The sequence below is a fragment of the Synchiropus splendidus genome, chromosome 2, assembly GCF_027744825.2.
Source record: "Synchiropus splendidus isolate RoL2022-P1 chromosome 2, RoL_Sspl_1.0, whole genome shotgun sequence".
NCBI classification, from domain to species: domain Eukaryota; kingdom Metazoa; phylum Chordata; class Actinopteri; order Syngnathiformes; family Callionymidae; genus Synchiropus; species Synchiropus splendidus.
Window position 1 is genome coordinate 35,208,601 of NC_071335.1, and position 26,309 is coordinate 35,234,909.

General features: G+C 44.8%; 2 protein-coding genes across 4 annotated transcripts; both read right to left on the minus strand.

The window, feature by feature from the left end:
• Nucleotides 1–1,388: 1,388 nt before the first annotated feature.
• LOC128753930 (transcription activator BRG1-like) lies at nt 1,389–17,165 on the minus strand. 3 transcript variants are annotated; one of them, XM_053856149.1, is made up of 34 exons: nt 17,057–17,165; nt 16,321–16,574; nt 14,573–14,705; nt 13,929–14,426; nt 13,770–13,868; nt 12,983–13,241; nt 12,550–12,676; nt 12,300–12,473; nt 11,986–12,159; nt 11,754–11,927; nt 11,640–11,687; nt 10,734–10,864; nt 10,562–10,619; nt 10,380–10,489; nt 9,929–10,076; nt 8,239–8,402; nt 8,084–8,150; nt 7,020–7,130; nt 6,434–6,676; nt 6,261–6,374; nt 6,087–6,194; nt 5,775–5,861; nt 5,643–5,689; nt 5,411–5,577; nt 4,779–4,942; nt 4,459–4,719; nt 4,297–4,374; nt 3,964–4,182; nt 3,621–3,880; nt 3,400–3,508; nt 3,182–3,283; nt 2,750–2,882; nt 2,518–2,657; nt 1,389–2,241 (listed from the first exon to the last, which is right to left on the minus strand). In XM_053856149.1, exons 2-34 carry the CDS (start codon nt 16,534–16,536, stop codon nt 2,206–2,208), a joined length of 4,959 nt encoding a protein of 1,652 aa, XP_053712124.1. In that variant the 5' UTR covers nt 16,537–16,574; nt 17,057–17,165; the 3' UTR covers nt 1,389–2,205. The 3 variants fall into 3 exon arrangements, with proteins under 3 accessions (XP_053712124.1, XP_053712123.1, XP_053712121.1); XM_053856148.1 differs by having other exon boundaries at nt 3,621–3,883; XM_053856146.1 differs by having other exon boundaries at nt 4,297–4,719.
• A 347-nt stretch (nt 17,166–17,512) lies between these two features.
• LOC128753402 (cysteine protease atg4da-like) lies at nt 17,513–25,712 on the minus strand. Its single transcript, XM_053855079.1, has 11 exons — nt 25,438–25,712; nt 23,632–23,869; nt 23,278–23,361; nt 23,012–23,185; nt 22,522–22,873; nt 22,253–22,317; nt 22,031–22,176; nt 21,876–21,954; nt 20,206–20,282; nt 19,925–20,044; nt 17,513–18,246 (listed from the first exon to the last, which is right to left on the minus strand). The coding sequence occupies exons 2-11, from the start codon at nt 23,840–23,842 to the stop codon at nt 18,064–18,066; spliced, it is 1,491 nt and encodes a 496-aa protein (XP_053711054.1). The 5' UTR covers nt 23,843–23,869; nt 25,438–25,712; the 3' UTR covers nt 17,513–18,063.
• Between the last annotated feature and the right edge of the window lie 597 nt (nt 25,713–26,309).

A 26,309-nucleotide genomic window follows, 5' to 3' on the forward strand; every position in this document is an offset into this window, starting at 1 on the left:
GCCAGTCAGATTGTTTTCACAGAGCAGAAGCAGAACATTTGCAAAACAAAATATCACCATGTTTTATTGACGCCACATGAGCACTGACGCTGCCGTTTTAAGTGTGTTAGAAAGTTAACTGAATGGTGAAATGCAAAACGTCTGAGTGTGGTTTCATATCTTAAGTCAAGATCATGTGTCAGAGGGATTAAAGCAGAGCAGCCACGTCAGTGTTACCACGTGAGAGTCTTGTGTGCCTTTGTGTAAGAAGGGAATTAGGGTGTTGGAAGCATTTCTGGAATGCTGACAGGGAAGCTTCCATGGCCCGACCGCTCAACAAGATGGACTTCCTCAGATGCTTTGTACCTGTGTAGAAATTGTGCAGTGGATGAAGTATCAATGGGGTTAGTGCTTCAGCCTCAGATCAAGAGGTGAGTGAACCTGGGTTCCTCCTGCCTAGAGTTGGAATATCTCCCTGGGCTTTCAACAGGTCGAAAATGTGACCAATAGTCTGTGTGTCTGAGTGTTGTTCTCCAACTAAAAAATCTGCAGATTTTGAGAGTAGTCTCTGGTCCATAGAAGTACAGCGAGGGGCACCTGTGGATCCTTGTTGGTGGAGCTAGAGTTGTTCTCCTCTTGTCTGGAGAGAGGTCACCTTATTTTTTAGCAACAAAATGGGTTATATTGTGCACATTCTTTATTGACGACAAATGCTAAGGTAATAATAATTCCTTTATCCAAATGGATATTGCCTCTGAAACCAAACTTGGGAAATGGTGTGATGCATTTTTATAATGCAAATAGAAATACAGCATATCTGTGGTGCTGAAGACGACCGAGAGGCACGGGCTTGAAAGCAAAGCCTTTCGTCAAACTGTCGCACAACGATACGACCAAGGAAGTCAACGTCACAGAAACCTTGAACAGTTCCTTATTTCAGTGAACTTACTGGTAACCCTAAGGGTGTTTATTTATACTTGACAGTTTGCGTTTGTGGAAGAAAGGGTGATAGTGCAAGTGGCTCGAGACTCAAGGGACACGCTGTGTCTCAGCGACAAGAACACACACCATGTTAACACGCTATCTATTGCAAAACAGTGAGTCGGTTTGGCTCACCACTGTTATCTAGCCTGCTCAAGCGCATGAGAGATGTGACTAAAAGGTTGCCTTGCCATGAACAGGTGAGATGAGTGACGGCAAAGAGCGACTGATGACAACTCACCTGATGTCGAGACCAAGAACCCGGAACAAAGCGCTAGTTCGTTCCAATGAGAGCAGTTCAGTACTTGACTTAGTAGGATTAGAAACAAACGTGTGTCTATATGACTTATGTTCCAGTAGGTGACATTCAGTGTGGTCTCGGGTCTCGACTTCAATACAATGAAATAAAGATATACAAAGCACGCACCTCACATTCCTTGCAATTTATTGTTACATCAATATCAGCAACAGTGACAGACACGATAGTGAGGGGGAAAATACATTGATGCTTTGGTTCTTGAGTTCAGCTACCAAACATAACATGAGAAGTACAGCTCTGGTTTTAGACTTGTACAATGAATTAGCACTCCTAATGAGTCTACACAGAATATCCAACACCACTCAGCCACGAGGCGTTTACGAGCAGAGAGGAGCCGCCGTCCCTCTGGTCCTTCATCTTAAAATCAAAACCATAAAGGTGCTTAAATAGAGCAATAAATAGTAAGCTAAGAAATCCGAAACACCGCCATAACAACAGAGGAGGAAGCCAGTTCCCAAAAGTAACTCAGTCACAAGACTTATGATGGAAGTGAGAAGCAGCAGGTTTTTAAAGTCTCCATCAGACCTCAGTCAAATATCCATGGTGAGTTGCTCAAGGGCTTCTGACAAGTCTGGAAACACCCAGGTCCAACAGTGGCCCGAATATGCAAAAGGAAGGGCGTGCAGAGGGAGAGTGGTCTGATTTTGAAAGCAGGATATTGCAACACAACAAAACAGCGGGGCTGCATTAAAAAATAAAATAAAATGTACTACATTCAGTGAAACAGTTGAAAACAGTTGGTGTGCTTAAACCTGTGCTTGCATGGATGCAAGGGGTTTCTTCCCTCAGACAAATCAGGTTGACTGGCGCAGCACTGGATGTCTTATTTCGCTCTTATGTGACTGAGGGTTGATAGAGACGGATGTGTGGTGTTTTACTTCTGAGATTGCGCAACAAATGGTCTCGCCTCCAGATGTCTCGGCAGCTCAGGAGTCTTCATCAGATGCACTAAGAGAAGGCTCCTGTGGGGAAAAGAAAACAATTGTGGATGAAACAAAATCTAGCAAAACTGAAGGGAGAACACTTGATGCCTTTTCAGTGTTCGTTTATGTTGGTCAGAAACAGGTGCAACCAGCAGATGTAAACTCATACAAGTGCGCCCTCTGCAGGCCTTACAGTGATAACGTGTGGTCCTGAGATAAGCCAACGCTAAATAGACCGATCAGAACACTCTCAGGTCGGTCTGCTCATTTCAAGCTTTTAAAGTGTGGATGGAATCGTGCGGCGGCAGTCAATACCTCTTCTTGTTCTTCATCAGAGTCGTCGTCACTGACAACAGGTTTGGCTCTGGTGCGTCCCCCGCGCCGACTGCGCCCCTTCCCACGATCCCCAGTTTTATCCTTCTTGTTGAGACGAATCTTCACCTTCACAGAACGAGCTGAGGGCAACAAGAAAAAAAAACAAAAGGCACCAGTGAAAGCGCAGCAAGTTGAGTCTCAGGTCTGGACCCATTCGCACGTCCTGGCTTACATTCAGACTCAGATCCCTCATCCAGCTCATCCTCCTCTTCCTCGCTCTCTTCGCCCTCACTCTCTTCCTCGTTCTCCACCTTCTGCCTCAGGCTGGTGAAGACAGACTGGAGCACGATGGAGTCTTCGTATATCTGCTCACATCACACAGAGAGGTGAGATCTGAGGGTCGGAGCCAGCACACGTTTCATGTTCAAAGACATTATCTTACACCCCACACTGTAGGGACACCGTGAATCCATTAAATCCTAGAATCACAATCAAGCCAGTCTGAAAACAGCAAAGTATTTATGAAATAAATAGAGATGCTTGCAAGACATAGGTTCTGAATAAACAGGTCAATATGTAAGAAAATAAATAGGGGGCCTGAAGTGAGGCCTGCTCTCTCATCTGCAATACGAGCAGTAGTATTTCCCAGAGACAGCCATCTCACCAGTGATCCTTCCAGGTTAAATGTCTGGGCATTTTGGAAAAGCAGCATGACGTCTCTCTCCAGGTCACCGAAGCTGCGATAGCGATGATTTCGAATCCTCTCCTGGCGGTGAAAAGAGACTCAGGTTCTGTGGAGCCTGCTTTGCAGGTCACTGTGGCCATGTTTCTCCAGACTCGTGTGCTTAATCGTCCCAGCCGATTTAGCCATGGTGATCGTACCTTGATCTTCCTGAAGTCCACCGGCTTGCGAATAAGCTCATAGTACTCTGGAAGCTCTTTACGAGACGGGAGCTGGATAAAAACCTCGCTCAGCTGACGTCCACTGGCGCTGTCGGGAGGCAAACAAGGAATTCATAGGAACTTCTCTAGTTGTATGCCATAAACAGTGATGCGGCCAAAACACACCACTGATGTTAGAACTGTATTTTGCTAGACACTACCTGTCTTTGTACTTGATCATTGCATCCACTATTTTCCTCATCTTCTTTGTGAGGCCCGGGGGGTTAGGTGAAAGTTTCTCTGTGGGAGGTCTCCCTCTTTTCCGCTGCCTCTTCCCGTCGTCATCTTTCTCCAGGTTGACTCGCGCCCTGGACGAAGAGGGCGTGGGCAGATCCATGTCTCGGCCTCGCTTTCTCTTGCGCGTGGTCTTCTTGTGGCGCACCTCTTCTTCTACCTCGTCCAATGTGCCTTCCTCAATTGCCTGCTCCAAAAAGAAATCAGGCAACTTAAAGACAATAGATGGCGACTGGGGCGGCTCCGTACTGGCTTGGCTTATATAACAACCTTTAGCCACTGCTTCTCAGTGAGGGAGTCGCTGTAGTCCACTTCCTTTCGATTCCTGGAACCTCGACCAAACATTTTCTCCTCTTCCTCCTCGCAAGTCAGACGCTCAACCTCAGCATCGTCCTTCATGATCCAGGTGGGGAGCTCATCCTCCTCCATCAGTCGGGGTTTACGGCGAGGGTTACGAGCCTCCTCACGCCGACGGTCCAAGTCCATACGCTGGAAATGGGTGAAATGAAATTAGAGTGTGGCCACGTGGGGAGCAGCGAGAAGCCGTTTCTTGGGCCGAAAAAGTGTGTGTTTTCCCAGAAATGGTCAGTGCAGCACACTGACCATGAACTGGTCGAACTCCTCCTCACTTCTAGCGATCATCTGGTTGACCGTCTCGTCGTCAGGCACCTCGTCCTCCTCCTGAATACAACAAACAAACATTGGCAAACAGAGTATAAGCAAGTTAACTTCACTGACTTGTGTGTTGCAGGTGCTCGAACACACATTCATGCGTAGACACACTTCCTGACCCCAGACCTCGTCTTGCTCCTCATGCTCCAGAATGGCCTGCAAGAAGGCCCTTCGCTCGTGGCTGGAGGACTTCTGGTCAAACATGCCAGCCTGAATGACCTTCTGGTCCACGTTGAGCTTGTACTTGGCAGCAGCCAAGATTTTCTCCTCAACGCTGTTAACGGTGCAGAGGCGCAGTACGCGCACCTCGTTCTGCTGGCCGATACGGTGAGCTCGGTCCTGGGCCTGCAGGTCCTGCAGTCCAGAGTGGATTAAAACAGAAACAGGGTCTTCCATGCACTATCAAAGCCAACCTGGTGAGGATTCCAGTCCGAATCGAAAATCACTACAGTGTCGGCAGACTGCAGATTGAGACCCAGACCTCCAGCTCTGGTACTTAAGAGGAAGATAAAGTACTCTGACTCTGGGTCGTTGAAGGTCTTTAAAAGCATGCCCCGGTCTTCAGCCTTGGTGGTACCTGACAGTGGAAGCAGAGGGTGCAGGTTACATTGGGATCTAAAGTTATGTCATGTCGACAAAAATGAAATCCCCAAACATCTTAACTAGTGCAAGGACTTGAAGAGACTCATTTCAACTTAGTAGCTGCAAACTAGTCATGTATAGAGCCACTTTGTACTGTACAACGTGATGTCATAAGCAAAACATCCCAGATGAAGGAGAGCAAATGAGATTATACTAGACAGAAAATTGAAAATTAAAAGACTTCAGGGTGGAAGCACAGAAAATGTTCACTGCACTTCATCGCCACACACTGATGTTTACGCTCACGTGTACAGATTCAACTTAAATTTGGTCATTCTGGAGTCAAATATTAAAATGTGATCAATGGCAATAATTAAAAATTACATTCAGTCCCTGATCTAACCCCATGATAAATATGTGAAAATGAACGTGTGAACACACTGGGAGGAGGTCAGAGTTTTACCATCCAAACGCAGGTATTTAAAGCTGCGGTAGGCAAAGTAGTCTTCCATGATAGTCATGAGTGATGTCATCTGGCAGAACAGCAGCACTTTATGGTTCGTCGCTCTCAGCTTGGGGAGAATCCGATCCAACACCTCAAACTTTCCTGACGCTCGATACAAGTCCGGCCTTGGAGGCAGAGAGGGCTCAGTGGACGACTGAGAAAAGTGTGTTTCCACCCAGGCAGCACTCACCCCTGCACTATCCCGCCGGAGAAACCCAGATGCTCAGAGAAGGACTCCTGCAGACATGATGATGAATACACCATTAAATATTTCATTTGATAGTGACGTGTCAAGTTAAAGACGACGTTTTTCAGAGCTCACCTCTATCTGCTGGAACATGTATGGGTGGTTACAGATCTTCCTCAACTGCATGATGGTGTTCATCAGTGTCTTTGTCCCTCCTTTTCCCTGAGAATATTTGGGAGAATAAAACAATGACCTTTGCAAATGAAGTCAAAATTAAGAATTAAAATCAACTTTAAATCCTGGATCATATTTATAACCACACATTATGAAGAACAATTGTGATTCTTAACTATTGAATGGTCACACAACTTCTACAACTGCTACTGATGCCAAAAAACAACATTGAATACAACCTATTTTGTCAATCATTACTCGCACAACATTAACCTTCTTGTCCTTCTCTGAGCCGTCGGTCAGCAGGACGCCCTTGGCCTGCATGTGTCGGTACAGAACCCTCTGGAGAGACGACATGTCGCACTTGATGACATACTCCACCTGGAAGAACAGTCAGCGCTGAAGACATGAGGAGCTCAGTAGGATGATCAATAAGTCTGTCCCTGCCTTCTCTGGAAGCTGAGCCTCCACTTCCTTCTTTAATCGGCGCAACAGGAATGGACGGAGCACTTTATGGAGGCGACGGATGATCAAGATGGTCTCTTCCTCATTAAGGTCCACCTGAGTAAAGAGTGTGGTAAATGGGTGACTCTCACGTCACGCTATGAGCAGCGTCAAACCTTCTCTCCCGTCATGGCGAAAGGAGCGTTGAACCACTGCTCGAATGTGCTGCAGCTTTTGAAGATGGTGGGCAGGAGGAAGTTGAGGAGAGCCCAGAGCTCCGGGAGCTTGTTCTGCAGCGGCGTCCCGGTCAGCAGCACCCGCCTGGGAGCCAGGTAGTGGGTGTTAAGGACTTGAGTCAGCTTGCAGTGATGGTTCTTCATCCTGTGGCCTTCGTCCACGATCATGTACTTCCAACGGATCTAGCAGGAATCACAGCAGGACAGAAACGACATTAACCCCTCTCACTTCAGTCACGGATCAGGATCATCAGCCCAAATGTTCCTCATGGTACCAGCCTAAAGTCTTAGCAGCGGATGAAGACTACGCTCTGATCTGGATACACACCTGCAGTCACGGTCTAGGGGCTATATGAGAGCAAAGCAGCATGATGTCAAAGAAGACAATGATGGGACCAAAGTTTCGCTGCACCTAGAAGAGAACACTGAGACGCAGCACGGAGCGCTGGCCATGTGTGTGGAAGGTTAACAGTGATGCAAAAAGAGGGGATGCTGAAGATGAATTGTGATTGACTCTTGGTCTCACCTTAGCCAGGACCTGCTTGTCCTTGATAATGTACTCATAAGTGGTGAGTAAAACATTAAACTTTCCGCTCCGCAGTTGAGGAACGAAGGCTCTTCTGGCAGCAGGTGAGCCCTAATGCACAAAAGAAGAAGAGGAAACATACTTCAGTCGGCCCGTTGTCCCTCACCTAGGGAGTCAGCTAGTAGTTCAACTAGTAACATTTTGTCTTTCCTTTGAGGCCCTTGTAACACACATTTCTATTTCCCCCTCCAGCACTGTTCAGTATAGTAGTAGTAGCTGGTGTCATCCACCCTCTATCTTTGTCGTCTTCTCCCCACTTGTGATCCTAACCTGGTTCCACTCATCACCATTTCTATGCAAACAGCCAAAGGCTGAGGCCCACACTTCCCAACACTTTCCCCCCCATGGGCCCTTTTAATTCTGTTTGTTGTGCAGTATTTACTAAAGTAGTTGATTTTTTAAAATTATTTTAAGAGCATTTTTTGGTGACTAAACTTATATTAATTAAATATAAATTAAATTAATTTAACATGAACTACTAGTGAACATAATGTAAACTATACTGAAAACGTAATGACTACAAACAAACTCAAATGAGGTCAAACATCCTTGGTTTGAGAAAAAACTGGTTGAGCAAATTTTGCTTGGCTCGTATTCTTAAAACATTGGGACTTCACACAAACTCTGCTTGTTCTAAGCAAATATTAGTCAATATCAGCAGTCATTTATTAAGAAAGAGGAAGTTTTGTTCTTTCATTTTCTCATAGCAATGTTTTCTATTTGGATATAAAAACTGAAAAGGAGAAATACTTGGTCTTGGTCTGATATTTTGATAGCAAAATGTGACCAGAAACACCCTTCCCAAAAGTGTCATTTATAAAACCAAAGTGTGGCTCAAGTGTGGCCACTTAATTTTGGGATATATTATATATAACTATTATATAGTTATATATTATCCACATGGTCACTCTCATGCTAAAGCTTCAGAGGCATGACACAATGAATAGCAGAGCAGTGGCTCGCTATCAAGAACCACAAAATAAAATTAAAAAAAATCACCTCACCTTGTAGGACACCTTCACCACTGTTGGCGCCCACTTGTCGAACTCATAGACCCAGTTAGAAAGAGTCCTGTGAAGTGAAAACAGTTGAAACTGCTTGGCAAACAAACAACGAATAACACACAGAAGACTATATATGAATGAGTCTGTGAGCTCACGAGAGCGGGACGATGATGAGGTAGGGTCCGTTCAGCCGTTTGTGCTCCATGAGGTACGTGATGAGGGCGATGGTCTGGATAGTCTTTCCCAGCCCCATCTCATCGGCCAGAATGCCATTCAGGTTGTTGTTGTAGAGAGAAACCAGCCACTCCAGTCCTTTAATCTTGAGGAGAAAATAACCGATTAATGATGCAGGGAAAATTACATATACAAATACTACAGTAACACTTGATACTGAAATGCAATCATCTGGATCTGGATCTTATCTGGATGTCACTTCGCTCTATCACAAGGCAGATACTGGTGGCACCATGATTGTTAACGGCACTTGCCAATGTCCTACAGCAGGCAAGATCCCGGCAGCCTTGTCAAGGTGGACACAAAGCCTTCACCTTCACCTTCACCTTCTTCTGCCGCTTATCCGGGGTCGGGTCGCGGAGGCAGCATTCGGAGCAAGGAAGCCCAAACTTCCCGGTCCGCACAAACCTCCTCCAGCTCCTCCCGGGGGATCCCGAGGCGTTCCCAGGCCAGACCGGAGACATAATCTCTCCAGCGAGTCCTGGGTCTTCCCCGGGGTCTCCTCCCGGTAGGACATGCCCGGAACACCTCCCCAGGGAGGCGTCCAGGGGGCATCCGGATCAGATGCCCGAGCCACCTCAGCTGGTTCCTCTCGATGTGGAGGAGCAGCGGCTCCACCCCGAGCTCCTCCCGGATGACCGAACTCCTCACCCTATCTCTAAGGGTGCGCCCAGCCACCCTGCGGAGGAAACTCATCTCAGCCACTTGTATCCGCGATCTCATCCTTTCGGTCACTACCCAAAGCTCGTGACCATAGGTGAGGGTGGGGGGGCCCGACGACCTGGTTCGTGTGGACACAAAGCCAGTTGTAACCAATGTCACCAGGGCAAGCCTCCTGCAGTCAGTATGAGTGAGGGAGCTAAGGCTCCAATTCCCGGATGTTGTCCATACAACCCTGTGCGTCCACTGTAGGAAAAATATCATCTTTGTGGAGCTTACTGTGCCATGGGAAGAGAAAATCTGAGCGCTACAGCGGCCTGGTACAGAGCAGTAGGGAGACAGGCTGGCAGGTGTGCTTGTTCCTGAGGGAAGAAGGGTGCAGAGGCTTCACAGCCCACTCAGCCTAAAGTTGTAGACAGCAGTGGACCTGACTGGAAGTGAGTGTAAGACAGTGGCAAGAAGGTCAAGGGAGGTGGCAGAGAGAGCCTTCTGTTGGATGTGGAGTAGGAGAGAGGAAGCAAGTGGGCAGCCAGGAGGGACTGAGTGGTGGATATGGGTCGAAACTCCCTGTGAGTGCTGGCAACCTTTGGACAACACAACCTCCTGGCTAAAGGCTACAGTCATTATGAAAAAAAGAAAAATGGGCTGCCAATATAACATGTCTGTACTTTGAGAAGGATATTTTCACTTGGATCTACAACATTTATATGCACGTCTTTTTCTGTACATTTATGAAAGCATTTCCTTGCTTCACAAGAATAACCCAGCTGTTACTTCCTTATTGGCCAATAATCTCACCAGTCTCAAAGGTTGTCAGATAACGCCATACATGGACAACTAAAAATTAAATCATCTAAAAACATATATCAACCAACAGGCAGCAGGAACAGGGGACAGACAGTGTGTAGCATGCTCACAAATGTAGAAAAGGCTGCGGCTGTGCTTGTTCACCTGGTACTGTTTGAGCTGGCCATTGATCAACAAACTGGACTGTTTGTCCACCTTCTCTGTGACGGCGTGAGCCACGGCGTAGTAAGACTGCAGCCCTCGGGCGAACGCTGCTCCACTGTATTCATCATCTACATCCTGCTTGGCATTCCTGTGGGTTCACCAATGCTGCATGTTAACATGGTGCAATTATTTGGAGAGAAAAAAATAGGTCGGGCTTGTCAGGGTATTTACAATGGTATTCTCAGCACCTCTTAATAATCTAGTTCAACCAAGTTTGATGGCTCACTCGTGATGATAGCACAAATGATCAGCTCAAAGGTCACTCTCATTCCCTGAAAGCTTTACTGTAATATCCGCAAAACATAGAACGCTATTTAAATATTAAAAAAAAAAACAAAACCAAAGGCTCAAACCTTTAATGTCAAGGTACGATTGGAAAGTGTCCACTCACTCAATGATGTGTTGGACGTCAACCTCAGAGACGTCTTCACAGTCAGGGTCTGTGATCTTCTTCTTCTCTTCAGATGGAGCTGTTGAAGGCTGAGGCTCCTCTTCTTCCTCCTGCTGGACATCATCACCATGAATTCAAAGCATTTACAGCGCCAACAAGAAATGTTTCAGAACACCACTGGCCTCTTCCTCCTCCTCCTCCTCACTGTCTTCACTGTCAGACCGGGGAGCCACCTCATACCTGCCATGACAGATGCACAACCTCATACATTCAGCTACAACAGCTTCGCCAAGATAACACACTGGTCTCATGTAAAATAGTACCCGATTTAAATTATTCTGAGAGCACCCTCACCCTGGGTTCATCTCCAGCCAGGTCTCCAGTTGTCCAGCCTTGGGGGCATCAACCCCAGTCAAGATGTTCCCACTGTCCACATGGATGACCTTCACAGGCAAGTCACTCATCTGGCTGGTCTCATCTAGAGGCTGAACACATCAACAAAGGTGCTGGAAAAGCATTTTGAGGCTGAAACAAAGTCCTTTATTCAAGATTCCTTTCATTCATGCAGGGTGACTGAAACCAAATGTTTGCTTGCTCACAGCACATCAGTGAAACCTGTTTTTTCAGATATGGAACTTGTTGAGTGTGGTATAGTCACAGCTGCTACCTTATTATGCTGAGATTTTGTTTAAAACCATTTCGACAGCCAACATTTTCAGTGTAAAAAGATGCTAAGAAAGCATTAGCACACACCAAGAAAATGTAAAAAAAAATCTTGTGTGTTGTAACGTGTTTAATTTCTCATTTCTATGTTATTACTATCAGCATTACTCACACTGACTAGAAAAGCAGTCGCAGATTGCTGACCTCTGTCCAGCCCAGGGCCTGAGTGGTAGCATTCCAACCAATTAAGTTCACAAGGTTTAACCAATCAGGTGTCAGCTGAAACAAGCAGCACCTGACTGACTATCAGCTCTGGGGAAGCTGTTTGTGCTAGTTGGGTTGGAACTAAAACCAGCACCATCCCAGACCTAGCTGATCATGGACACCTACACTTTAGAAAAAGATGACGGACAGATGGATGCCGACGATCACATGACCTCCTTGGTGAAGGTAGTAATAATTCACTCACCCTAACTTCACCTAACCCTAACCCAACCCAAACCCCTAACCCTAACCCTAACCCATTATATAATTTCCATCTCTAAGTTTACGAAAGTGACTGCAGTGCTAGAACATGCCAGATTTGTCTTAGCTCACCTCTCCATCCGGCCCCATGGCAGGAGCTGGCCCTTCTGCATTCTCCATCTGCCAGACACACAATTTATCAACACACCGCAAAACCACAAACTTCATATCCTCTCTCCTTTTTACCTTCTTCTTCTTCTTTTTCTTCTTCTTCTTCTCCTTCAGCGCCTGCGCAGCCTTGTGTGCTCTCACCAGCTCAGTGAGGTTGGCCACATATTCATCAGTTTGCTGCAAGAGGTACGCCAGACGCTTGTCCTTCTTCTGGTCAATCAGTTTCCGGTAACCCTCCTCATCCTCTGCCTGGGGACAGGAGCAGGTTCAGCCAAGCTCATAAGCGAGACGAGAGATCTGTTTTTACCATGAGTCTCCTCATCCTCTCTTTCTCTATGCGCTCATTCTCTTTCTTCTGCTCCCGCTCAGTGTTGGCGTGGTAGGTTGCTACAGACTTAGTCAGCTTCTGCATCTTGCCAGTGATGGACCGATGGTACTCCTTGAAGTCTTTGGCATGCTGAAGGATGCTGTTCAGATACTCCTGCAGGTGAAGGTAGAAAAAGTCATTTAATACAATGTATAGATGCTGATGTCATGCACTGTATAATCCGGTCAGCAGGTTTGTGTGTTGACTCACCATGCTGTACCTGATGTGAAATTCAATTCATCGTGCAGCCCTACCTGATGCTTCTGCCTTCGCTTGCGCTCCTGTTCGATCTTCTGCTGCTTCTCCAGTTTCTCCGTAATGCGAGCTTCACGCAGGCTTTGACGTTTGCTTCTCTTGTAAGCTTTGGCGTCGAGGGCAGTTTCTAAAGCAGTGTCACGCCGCATACACACCACAACTTCCTGCCGCAGCTGCACCAAATGAAAAGGACAAGTTCAATAACATGTTCCAAACGAAAGCTTTCAAGTCACTGGATTCACCATTTACCTGTCTCTGGAAGTTCAAAAGTCGCAATGCTTTAAGTTCTATGGTAGCTTTGGTTCGTAAATCCCCAGCCAGAGACCCCGGCAGGTTCTCCAGTTCAGCAATACGATGAGTGATTCTAGCCTGTAATCTGGGGGAACAACATAGTAGTAGAATTATTAGTATGCTAACATAGAGCCTGCAAAAGTTGTCCATTCTGACATTGTGAAGTCAGCTTTTCCACACCACCATATATTGTTTACTAAATTTGACACAGCGGCTTCCTCATTCCATCTACCTTTTCCCTTGGCTAAGAAAAATGTGGACACTCTTGGATATAAATGAACAACTTTTTACAAACATTTTAGTAAGAAGGGTACCTACTGTACGTGGAATTTTAAAGCAAGAAATATTCTTTACTTTCATGAAAACAGAACTATCTGCTGCACTGCGTCACCTGTATTCTCTCTCTTGGAGAATCTCCACTGGGTCGAGGCCGCAGGGTTTCTGAATGGGAGTGATGCGATTCTGCTTGGTGTGGTAAGGCATCATGGGCGTGGGCTGTGGAGGCTGGCCCGGTGACTGGGTCTGGGGCGGCATCACTGGGGAGGCAGCGGGAGGGACTGAGGGTGGCGCAGGGGAGGGCCGGCCAGTTGGTTGCGGGGGGATCAGTTTTTGGGCGGCAGTCGAGGGCGCCGCTGCGTTCACCATAGGACCTGGACACAAAACATAATACACTTGGTACTTTACTTGGTACTGCAGCCAGACTCGGAGTCCCAGTAGCTAATGGTGTATTCTCTCCACAGCCAACCAGCTGCAAAAATATTGATCCTCCAAACCGAAGAGATTTGCGCTCAGTGTCCAGCATCCATTTTGACCAATGGCGCAACTTGAACAGAGGACAAAGGGAAGGAAACCAGCACCTAAATGTGAGCAGACACCTGGAGTTCACTACAAGGAGCCGGCTCTCAGAGCCTTTACTTCCTCTGCATGTATAGCAATATCACCCGGGGGACAGTGTTTGTACACAGAGGAGAAACTGAGCGCGTGAAGTGGATAAAGTGCGAGTACGGAATGTCTTATATAGAGTTTGCAGTTCAGTATTGTAACAACCCTACTCCTTAAAACAATATTCTATCGCAAACAATAATATAAAACAAACATATAATAATTATATTTAAAAAAAAAAAGTAGTTCAGAAGAATCTCTTCTGGAGCAACCATCTTCTTTGAACTTGAACCAACCTTCAGGCCAGGGCTTGGGAGGGCCATTGGGGTTTTGGCCTTGAATGCCAAGTGAGGATCCAGATGGACCAGGTGGTGGCATGCTCGGGCCCATCATTCCTGGAGCGAGATTAGATAGTGAGATCAAGGCTAACATCCCTCCCACCACCATGATCCTACCATGTATTCGACCGTAGCCTGGACCAACAGGTCCTCCTCCAGGAGCCAGGCTTGACATGGGCTGCTGCTGCATGCCTGGCATCGGCCTCTTCCCTTGAACAGCCATCTGAAGGTGGTCCGGTAAAGGCTGGCCCCGGGCCAGCATCTTGTAGGCCATTATCTGAGCTCTGAGCTGGTGCAGTTGATTTTGATTGAAAGGTGTGGCGCCACCAGGTCCAGCGAGGCTGCCCGCTTCAAGCCCAGATCCCATGCTGGGCACATTTGACCCAAGGCTAGGTCCAGGACTGGGTCCTGAGCCCGAACTGGGAGGGCCTGGAGGGCGGTTGGTGGAACCCATCACGTGCTGTTCTCCACTAGAACCATCCAGAGGTGTGGAGGCAGATCCAGGGCCAACAGAGGACGACGAAGAGGATGACGATGGCAGAAGAGGACCAGAAGGGGGGCCGTTTGATGGCACTGGACTTGAATGGTCAGATCCACCTAACGGAGAGTGGTAACCTGCAGGCACAAGAGAACACAAAAAATACAAGGCAATACCCAGGATGAGAGACAGAGTTGGTACAGCTTCCCTGATCAAATGTACTGCTCTTCTACTGTATCAGAAGTATGGGAAGTATGCACTTTCACAAATGTCATCCTCGCACCTTGAGAGTGTTGGTCCAGGGGACTGGGTGGCGGTCCCATTCCGCTGTGCCCACCCTGTCTCAGGGATGGACCTTTCATCTGGCTGAAGCGGCTTTCATCACTCATATTCTTCTCGTGAAGACCCTCCATGTTCTGCAGAAGACCAAGTTACTTTATAATGTTACGTTTATCGATAAATTACTGTATTTTACACAAGGATATTCTACTGTGCATCACTTTGTTCAGATTTAGTTTACATTTTTATTCTCTATCATCAAAACTAAAGGTGGAACTCACTCTTTGTCATGTTAAAAACAGGTTATTTCTCATTTTCAAGTCACATTGTAACTGTTAGGAATCATAGAGATCTATCACCACAAAACTGCTTAGTAGGACAGTGGTGAGACCTGCCATGAAGTACGAGACAGTATCTCTGACACAAAGACAGGAAGCAGCATTAGAAGTGTCAGAGTTGAAGTGGCTTCATTAGGAGTGACCAGGAAAAGATTAGAAAGCAGTTTATGTGAACGTAGAAAAGTGAGGGAGGCCAGACTCAGATGGTGTGGACTCATGGAGAACTGGGAACACGATGGACAATGAATGCTAGGCAAAGAAAAGAATAGATGAAAAGCAATGAGCCTCATGGATGAGGTGAAGGAGGACATGAAGAGGATGTACACAAACACGCACCAACATTATTGGCTATTATTGCACGGTGAGGCAGTTGTAATCCAAAATTCAGCAGAGCGCTGATGTCATGGGCGGGAGAGAGGTGTGAGGCAGAATGATCGCTCTGTCAACATTCATTAATGTTTAATGTTTAAACACAGCACAACAGCATCGTTTTTTATTTTGGAGACAGAATTCAATTGAGTTTTGAGATGTTCTCCATGACAGTTTGTTCTCGCTTTCTTTCTTCTCAAAGCAACAAAGCCAAGAGACTGCATGACCGACATATTACAGTATAATCTAGTCGCCGGTGGAAGCTGACACTGTGTTCAATCATGGCCATGTCTAACTAAGTACAGTGGTCCCTCGGTTCTCGACCAGAAGGCCATTCTAGAAGCGATTTGTTCAAAATCTGAATCGATTTTTCCCATTACAATGAATGGAAAAAGAAATCATGCGTTCCAAGCCTTAAAATAGGCTTTTGTAGGAGTGAATGTAGAGTGTCTGCTGCAGGTGCGCTGTTCCTCTATGTGTGTGGCCGCTGCATGTGGGAGGGGTTGCCGAGTGAGTGACGTCTCTCCAGAAGTGAAGAGGTGCCCGGTGCGTGTCCAGCTCTGAATGTGCGCTTCTGTGCAGTTTGGCTGTGACAAAGTCATAAACCAAGTAACGCTCTGTCACAGACTCGCCTCATCCCTGTCCCAGCTCCAGCCCACAACAGGACATCAAACCCTGGAGTGCGCGCCTCGGAGGTGTGGAGGAGCACCTCCCCTCTGACACTCTACCACGGTCCAGTGCGGAGACAGGAAAGGTTTTACACCTCAATATGAAGAAAAAACAGCCAGTAAATGTAGCTAACGGGACACGTCTGCATACAGAGGCTGCGTTATACACAATAACAAAGCGCATCCTGGGTCAGCTGATCGGTCCGCGCACATTATGGTTTTTCCGTCTTTTTAGGGGACATTCTGGATTTTTATTTGAAATCCGATTTGTCCGAATTCCAGGACGTTCGAAAACCGAGGTACCACTGTAGTACATAGGCAACACAAATTTTGTAGCCCGATAATATCAGAACAAAAACGACAGACAACAACATTACTTTGTGTAGAGGGTTGAGGGTGTCTGGGGGGTATCCACCAGTTCCTGTCAGTGGATGTCCAGAGGTCGGGGGGCCAGGACTGGGGCCCATCATGCCATGAGAGGAACCGGGAGATGGACCAGGGCTGGGGCCCAGCATAGACCCAGGAGAGGGTCCAGGTCCAGGGGAAGGCCCAGGACGAGGGGTCCCTCCCATTGGGGCGTCTGACGAGGACATGGCCCCAACCTTTCTGCTCCTCCTGGAGCAGCAGGGATCTGGAAAAGACCAAATGAACTTATGTGTCCTCAACCGAAGTGTCCGTGAGCATCATTTATTTGGGGTGCATAACCAATCTAGTAATTATATATATAAAAAAAATTGTCATTTGAAGACATACGTCGTGAGTTCACTGAGTTAATACAGTGTAGAGAAGCCGAACTGACAGCAGCAGTCCCCCCATCAAACACTGACCCCCCCCCCCGTTCTACTGCGATGCACCAAAACCCCTGCAGGTTCACAGCTGTCCTCAATTTCAAACACAAGAGCATTCAGCGGAGACTCGAGGTTTTTTTTGCCATTTATATCTCTCTGACTGCGGCATAGATGGAGTCTTGAAAATATCAAACAAAATGGGGCAATGGCGGACTGTGTTTGTGCGACTGACCTGCCGGCTTTGTGAGGACACACAGCCACGAGTGGGTGTGGTCGCCAGCTCCAAGTCAGGGTTTAGCAATGAGGCAGCGGTCGAGCTACTCACCCTGGATGTAATGCGCCTTCAAGCGTCGGTCTGTTTCCCACGCCGAGCCTGGAGCGCCCCCCTTCTTCACCGACTCATGACCGAATGTCTAGTCACGGCTTGGATGAAGTGCGCATGTGCGACAGGGACGCTGACGTTTCTTGAGAAATGTTTAATGCGAAAGGGACGAGAATGAAAAATTCAATTTCTGTACACCGACATTACGCGTCAGTCATGTAAATTATGGCGGAAAAAAATATTAATATTTCATAAACACAAGAAAGGGTCTTCTTGAGATTAGAATGTATTTATTTAATCCTCTTAACTTTAGCTGGAACCAATTTAAAATCAAACAAAGCAGCAGTGCTTCGCATTTTGAGCTCAACAAAACAATACAATAAAAGCAAATAAAAGATGAAGTGAGTGGACTAAAATAAAGCACATCATTGTGCCGAATTCATACACCAGTCATGTGACTCCAGTGTGAGGTTTAATCAGACAATAACCAACAGTAGTGCAACTGCAGTAGTGAAAAGCCAGACAAACACAGGGAGAGATCCAGGTCAGGTGATGACTTGTCCCATGAGATCATGCCCGCAACTGCACAGACCAACCAGCCACTAATGGTTGGCGAGACGAATCTGAGCTATGCAACAGTGAAGACAAAAAAAAAAAGAAAATGGCTGAGATCTACACAACTGCACTCACTCACTACACACAGTCATTCATGAATCTGATAAATACATCAACCGATTTAAAAACAAATGTGTCCAGTAGATTTCACACACTCAGAGAACGTAATCCAGCCCTGACGGTAAATGCCTCATGTTCTAAGTAACCAAGTGTTAAGCAGCGGTGTCCTTCATCAGAGGAAGCGAATGTCCGTGCGGACGCCCTTTTATGTTCAACAACAAAAACACTCGGTTACGTTGGGATCCATACTTCAAATCCAGTTGTGACAGGAATCCCGAAAATGCCACAAGACTCTGATGCATGAGATCTCTCTGCACCTTCATCCATAAGCAGCATCACAGGAAGACAAATTCGTCACTGTTTCTTCTGTTGTTACTCATGCCCGGGTTGTTGGTTTGGGGCAGGATGTGGGGGTCAGAGCCAACATGGAGGCCGCTGTGTCCCTCAAGTCCATAGTCTTGACTTAGACCCTCTACAATCGTGAAGATGGGGTACTTCTCCATGGATGTTGAGAGAGCCTTAAGATGGAAAACAAGGAAAAAAAGTTTAATAGTATTTAATATTGAAGTATTCAATATTGAAGAACACTTTTCACATCCCAACGCTCAAATAAATACAAAGACCACACAGTATATTTCCATTTACCATAGGTTGATGTTCTAGTCTAGATTCACCTCTTTAGGCAATGTGACATAAAAACTGATTTTTAAACAATAAAATACAGTCTGATTAGGATTCAATTCAATTAGGATTATATAATTCCACCTGGCTAGAAAGGTGAGACAAATGGGAAGTGTGGTCTGACAAAAGCCTCTTCTGCAAGAGTTTTACACCAGTTACAAGAGAATTGGCAGCCCTGTGCTAACATGTTAGCGCTCTCTGCTAACCGCCACTCAGTACAGCTGTGCAGGATTGTAGCTACTGGAACAAAACCATCTACGCGATCGATGGTCGTCCTGGGCTGTAAAGCTGTGGGGAAAGTAGTTGGATATTGGTTATTTAATTCAGCTCCCACAGAATCTCTCTGCTGCATCTGCACACAGGTTCTCAATCACTGAAACACTTCATTACAAAATATTACTGTCAGAATCTGTTCTGGCTCCTTGTTATTGCACATTAACTGCTTTGTATATTTATAAAGAGTAAAAAGTAAAGATACTCTTTATAAATACACAAACACAACCACGGACACCACTTTGACAAAATGTCTGGGAAACAGTGACTGTCATTTGTTTCTAATGAATAAATCAGGGTCGCGATATCAATCGTATTGGACAAAGAATCGCAATATAAACCTGAATTGCAATATAAACAAACTCGGCACTTAAGTACGGGGAATACATAGATGATTGGGCCAAATGTATATCATCCCAGCCCTAGCAAATATGGAGCCTGATGCAGTTACAGCTTCACACAAGCAGGTGGCAGATGCATGTAACTCCAATCTGAGCAACAGCTGTGGGCCGGTCGAAAACTGTGGACATGGTCTAGGAGACAAGGGAGGTTGTAGCTACAACTATGTAGCTGTAGTAGGAGCGTAACAGAGAGCAAGAGAGCAAACTTGACTGCCTCACAAATGAAGAGCGAACAGCTGGCTCACTTTCTGCTAGACTGAAGTGTTGTGACTTCCCGTAAGTCAACATGTAGGTGAAAGGTTTCTTTTTGCCATAATACAATAAATGCATTTAATTCCTTTTTGTGTGACGGCAAGTAAAAACCCATAATGAAGCCGTAGACATTAGCCAATCATGACGCGTTTGTCGTCATCGTCACACCTGGAACTATGAGAGACATTAAGCTTGGTGAACGTCCTGTTTGACAAACATCGTCTTTTGCTACTACAAACGTTTTGTGAGTGGTAGAAAGTGCCATGAAATTATTCATTTCAAGTTTCATTGAACCATTAACATGTTTTCTAAAATTACGAGCACAACTGCTGGCTGAGTGACTTCAGTGTTTTTAAGCTACAGCCTATTAAAATGGTGACATCAAAAGTGCAACATTTCATCGAATAAAAATGTGGCGCCTTAAGGGTTAAGACTACTGCACAGTCAACAATGCAATTATGACTCGCACTTAACCAGTGGAAGTTGGAAACCTGTTTTGCCAAGATTCTCTTTTGTAAGACACCAGACTTCCTTGATGCTACTTTACCTGTAGTCACACTGTGTGACAGCCATGCAGGCATAAACTCACCAAGCTCACTGCTGAACACAGAGACTCAAAGTCTTTCTTGTTCTTTGCATAAAATCCAATAGTGCAACTTGGATCCATCCGGTTGAAGGGCATCTTTTTGGGAGCGCTACAGTGGAAGGACTACATAGGGCAAAACAAAAAATAGGTTAACATGATGTAGCCAACCTTAAACTCCACAAATGTTAAGTTCCTTAAAAGAGTGCCAGACATCGTAATTAATGCACTGATTTTTTGGGGGGAAAATCTCTTAATACGTGTGAATGAAACGTCAAGATACTAACCTCCAGTGAGAAATTGACTTGTGTGACATCGACCACTGGTTGGCAGTAGTGAGGGTCCAGGTAGAGAAGCTGCTCATCTGAGTCGGTGGAAACACATTCTGCAGTCACTAACAGTTTAGCTCATCACGAGGATTTTGGTTTAGATTGTACTTATATTTGTTTTTTGAATAGCTAAATTAATGAGCAGTCAATAAAAGAACATGTAGTTTTATGAGAGGAATAAAATATAATCAATTAAAAAAATAAGAAAGGGATAAAATGGGATAAAAATGAAAAACAAATAAAGCAAATCCAAGAATGCTTAAGTGTGGGGAAAATGATTCTGAAAAATTATTCAAGACTTGCCAAGATGTGGAAATAATCCACTGGAAGAAACAAGTGCAGGAACAACACATTTGTTTGTTCAGTTATTCACTTTGCTCATCATTTAGATAGTCCCCTACATCAGCACATGTCTCTGTTAGTCTGTTATAACTTCTTAATTAATGTATTGACATGTTATTACAAATTAATTTATTTAACTGCAACTGTAAATAAAGATGGCAGTTCGTGCTAATGAAAGTTATTTCAGATAAAGTCACATAAATTCTAAAAGAAAAACGGGTGTGATACTTGAGTCTTTGTTGCAGCGAGCAACCGCCACATGAAGAAATAGTAAAACATTTACTCCTCTGCAAATGCAGCTTTTCTGTAAGAATTGTTTTTTAAAGGAATGTCTGGAAATGATTTTTCAGAGGAAGAATCAATCATTATCGACAAGTGTTTGTTGACTCAGGAGGGAAGCACTTCTCAAACAGACCGTAAGGAAGCAGAAAAGGGTCCATGAAATATAAAGACTTGATGATGAATGATGGTGAGTTACGAGGCAGCGCCCCTCCACTTAGGTTTGTTGTCTTCATCAGGTTACAATGAAAAATGAATTTGTTTCACGCTCCTTTTACAATGACATATGAAGTCGTAAAGGTGAACTGCATCAACACTTCATCGTCTGTACCTTCAGAACTAACCGACAATTCTAAGGCTTGGCAGCAGAAGAATGCAGATCACGTGTAAACACAAGTGTTCCAAGGGTTATTTGTTTTAATTGAGTTAACATCGAGCAACAGGTTTTCAAATGAGTAAACTAGTGAAACAAGACAAAGCTGGGGGAGGACAGTGAGAATCATGAAGTAACTTCATCTGTATACAGTATCTGGGGAGAAACGTGTCTAGAAGGGATGCTCAGGCTTTATGCTGCCGCTCACCAATACCAATCACATGGTTCACCTATGAATTTGTTTATCAATCATGAGGAAATGAGAACCGTAAAAGAGAGAGAAAGGGAAGTTGAACACTGAGTACTAAATATGTTGTGCAGAAGCCATTTTACAAGCATGTGTTGCAAATGCAAACTTCATCACAGACCAAGTCCTGTCAGGCTGCCATGTTTGTTCAGGTCCGTGCCGTGTGAGTCTCGCCCGTGGCGTGAAAAGGAAAGGGGGAGGGGACAGTACACAACACGCATGGAGTCTTCAGACTGTCACAGGTGATCGTTTCTGTGATCAGCGTACACTAGCAACATCCGTTTTCATAGATATCGGTCAATCGTGATGGGTGGTCGATGGATCGGAACATCACCAGTGTCATGTCTACTAGATTTCACAACAACAGAAAATGTTTTTGGTTCTCACCTTGGAAACCAACAAAGTAGAGCGAGTGTTTAGGTTTTCCGCCAATGATCCCGATGCAACACTCCAGCTTGAGTATGTTCTGGAGGTGAGATATTTATATCAGGCAAATAACAACCAGTAAAGTATTGTTCCCATTGTCAACAGGCGTCTCAGACCTTGACGCATTCTGTGTAAGACGGGTTGAGGACTTCGCCTCCCAGCCGAACTGGCACCAGAATAATGACTGACTTCCAGGATTCACTCGTGGAACCGGGTGAGGTCATACTCAGGTCACAGAGACGCACAACATCTTCTTTGTACACTGATATACACAGAAGCAGCACTTAGTAGTAATACAAACTCAGCATCTTAAAAACGAGAGGGACACAATGTCTCACCTGTACAGTCCTGAGCCACATAAACAACAAGATTTTGGACAACTGGTGTTCTTGCCACTGCTTTCCTGCAGGAGATGACAGCATACAATTAAAAAAAAACTATGATCAGAGACTTGACCAAGTCAATCTTTAATTAAAAAAACATCTGTATTTACACTCATGCAAACATTAAATCAACCTTGTGAATCGGTGAAGATGTACTTTCGATGAAATGTAACCATGTTTCATCATGTATGAGAAAGTCCAACTGCTGTGCTTCAGGCTCTTACCGTAGTATGTGAGCAACAATGGAGGGGCCATACCAGTCCCCGGCTTTCTTCCCTGAACTCCTGCCAATGCTCACCAGCTGGTGGACACCGAAAGGGGCAGGAGGCTGATCACCAAACCATGTGAGCAGCTTGAGGTGGGTGGGCTCTGCCTGCCTGTCCCTCACAGACTCCTGCCTCTTCTTAAGGCTGCATTTGGACGGCTGTCTAGTCGCCAGAGTCTTTTCAGGGGTGCTTGGTGCTCTTGGAGAGCCAAAGGAGGGGATGGGCACCCCGCCAGCTCGGACTGGAGAGCGCGGACGAAAGAGCTCAAAGTCCACGTCAGTTAGCTGCTGAGCATCAGGCCAGGTCCAATCTAGCCGGGAGACAAAAAAAAACATAGTGTAAGAAAGAAATACGAATTGTGGCATTAAAATAAAAAGAACACAGCAGGGCAAACTAAAACCACAAATAAAGCAACAACTACACTACTCAGCAAAGCAGAGAAGCAAACCTCGAGGCATCATGTGGACCAGAAGTCCCTGAGCCAGCAGCATCTGACCACTGCGCAGCATACAGCCCCAACCACAGTCAGTGGTCCAGGTAGAACCCTCCAGCAGAGGAAACTCCCTCCTGTAAGTCAACCAGATCCTGGATATGAAGGCCAGACTGAACCGCTCCACCTCATCTGGGAGAAACGAAAGAGGAACAGAAGAAATTTACCATTGTAGGAAGACACTCATACAGTGATATTTACAGTAGTTTTAGTTTGATTTTCACCTTCACTGTTAAGCAGGTAGCTGTGTCCAAGCATGGTGACTGGTGACATCTTGTTGAATGAGGTTTTAGATTTAATCGTCCACCCTAGAAAGGAAGAGCGAGTATGTCAACTCTCTGGGATGAAATAATTTAACGATGGTTAAGTCAAACTCTTCTGACACACATTTGGACATTCATGGTTTTACAACGACATACTAACCGGGCAATGCCCAAAATGCGTCATTGGGTATGGTGTTTATTTTACTCTTTCGCTGCAACTTTCAAGCAGTTTCACTTCCCTAATTTATCATGTTGTGTGCTTGTTTAACAGTTAGATATCCTACGATATTACATGCTTCCAGACGAACAACTAACCGTATTTAACATTGTTCCACGCCGACATCAGTTTGGCTTTAAGCTTGTCCACCTCGTCCGGCTCTCCGGTTGCCTCCCTGCCTGAGTCCAGGTTCTGCGGCTGCCTGGCGCCGCAGCTGCCCGGCTGCTCCGGCAGTCTTCGACTGTCCATCAGCTGGGACTGCATCGTGCCGCCAACGTACTGAGCTGCACTGGGGGAGACTGAATTCATGCCTCAGAGCCTCATTGCAATGCAGAACTGCACACAAGATAAGAAGAAGGAAATAACATTAGGAATTCATCATTAAAACAAATCAATGATACTTGTGGTGTGGTACAGCTCTATTTCCGGGCCTCTTGTATATTCACCAGCAGCAGCATAGCAACCAAAACTGTATTGACACTATTTCCTTTTGGCTCATTTAAATATATCAGAAAAAAATAATGACAAGCTAAATATTAGACCTAAAGGATGCATGTTTTTTTTAAAATATATTTGTACTTATATTCATAGGAAGCAGGGTTGAAAAGAGGTAAAAGGGCAAAGTTTGTGATAAACTCCTCTAGGTGTGCAAGCTAGAGTACACAATATCAGGGAGAACTTCATACATTCTCAGATCCAACAGTACTACAGTGAAGATGTTCAACATCTGACTTTGTATATTGTGTTCCTTTAAATTTTCGTTTAACTGCACATGTATAGATTTTATACACTATTATATTATCATTGCTAGAGCACAAAAAATACCAAAAAGGAGAACCTCTGTAAGGAGTCTACAAACTTACACAACCTGCACTGAAACTAATGAGTAAACAAAGTTTTAACAGTAACTTGACAGATCAGTCATGAATTACAGTGCTCTCACGAGGGGGGAAACTGCCATGTGACAAACGTCAAAAAAGTCAGCCACCCATGCTGTAGATGCATCTGATAAAAGTAGAACAGAAACTTGTGCACAGTGCATAAATACATCTTCATTGGATTCAGTCAGCTGAAAACTGACATTTCAGGGGCTTTATTTCATGGATTATGATGGACCTCAAGACAGAATCCAGTATATAATGAGACCATACAATTTGAGATGTGTTCAATGTTTTTATTAAAAGACACATGGTAAATAGCTTCTGTTCAGCAAGTGCAAACTTCATATTTGATCTAAATTCACTCTCTTTATTTAGGATCAGAAGTGAATAGTTATTACTTATGCATTTATGTAGACAATACATTCATTTTATTACACAGAACAATACTATATATGATGTCCTTGTGCCAATTGTGTAATAATTTAAAATGCATTACTGTTATAGTGACAATATTAAACAAACCCATATACAACTTGAAAATATTGGTCCTCCTATTATTTAGAAAGCCTATTTATAGCAAACGGGAAACTAGGAGACGTTCGTCGACGTTTGTTTTTTTTATATAGATACGGAACGAGGTATTCGAAAAAGAGGAAACATTAACTGAAACAAAAATCGATTTGTAAAAAGTGAAGTGAAGTGAAGTTTCATTTTCCCATAATAACTGGTGAACACAAGGTACAGTATATTTTCTTCCTAATATCGGACATTGTCGTTAACCTACAATCGAAGGAATAATTTCTTCGTTTCACTCTATTTCCATGGAACAAAAACAGACCAATCAAATCTATATATAAAATATTTTCTGGTGGTCTTCTATTGTTTGTTGTATTTCTATTTAACACCAACAGCAGGCTGCCAGGCTCCAGTCTAAGTGGCAGTCAGACTAAGACTAAGCGGAACGGCGTAATATTCAAATATGACCCTGCAAGGTCAAGATAAACATGAGGTTAGATCACATACCTGCCCTCGAAATCGAGTCAGCTGTAGCCCAGGTGAAGTCATTTTCAAGGTTTGTTCGATTAGCCGCGACATCCACATAAACGTTAGCTTGTCATTGCTATTGACGCCGGTGTTTCAGCACAGTTAGCCCACAGACGAAAACGCACAGCCGATCTCAGTGGCTATTAATAAACAATGATTAATAAAAAAGCGCAATATAAACCCAAATCACGAACCAAGCGCGAATGATAGAACAGCTGGTAAAACAGTCCCGTCGGACAGTCCCCGCCGACTTCTTCTCTGCATTACACTTCCTGTTGTCCTTGCGTTAGGCCACCCGATTGGTCAGATAATTCAAGGTGAGTAGTGATTGGCTAATGATCCCATGATTCGCAGACACTGACCAATAGCAACTCCTGCTCTTATGTAACTTGAGCGTAGCTACGAAAGAGCGTCACATGACTCACGCAGTTGCGTTGATCCTTTTAAAAATGTCTCTGAAGTGTGTTGGGTGACAGTATTCTGCGACGATGTATCCAGTTCGACAGGGTGCCATATAATCTTCCAATATAACAAATGCCCCAACTCACATCGACTTCTTTAAATAAGGGTTTAAACTACTCAAATTAATCCTGGAAAATATATGAACTCGAAATTTGTAATAGTAAGAATTCCTTCTTTAATGTTTTGGATGTAAGTCTGTGATTGATCGTTGAACGAGGGCCCTGCGAACGTAATTATTACTAAAATAATAATAATTAACTACTGATGATTGTGGATTTTTTTTTATTATTTATTTGATGTGAATCATGGGAATTGGGGAAATATAGCTTTAATAGAACCAGTAGTGGGTAATTTCAACATCAAAAGACAAAGATGAATATAGAATAATT

Coding starts and splice junctions, on each gene's coding strand:
- LOC128753402 (XM_053855079.1), bottom strand. CDS start 23,842: ATGAATTCAGTCTCCCCCAGTGCAGCTCAGTACGTTGGCGGCACGATG. Junction 23,186..23,277: donor CTACCTGCTTAACAGTGAAG/GTGAAAATCAAA, acceptor CGTTTCTCCCAG/ATGAGGTGGAGCGGTTCAGT. Junction 18,247..19,924: donor TGTGTTCAGCAGTGAGCTTG/GTGAGTTTATGC, acceptor TTCCATCTTAAG/GCTCTCTCAACATCCATGGA.
- LOC128753930 (XM_053856146.1), bottom strand. CDS start 16,536: ATGTCCTCGTCAGACGCCCCAATGGGAGGGACCCCTCGTCCTGGGCCT. Junction 3,509..3,620: donor ATGATCAAGTACAAAGACAG/GTAGTGTCTAGC, acceptor GCCTCCCGACAG/CGCCAGTGGACGTCAGCTGA. Junction 2,242..2,517: donor CTGATGAAGAACAAGAAGAG/GTATTGACTGCC, acceptor TTTTCCCCACAG/GAGCCTTCTCTTAGTGCATC.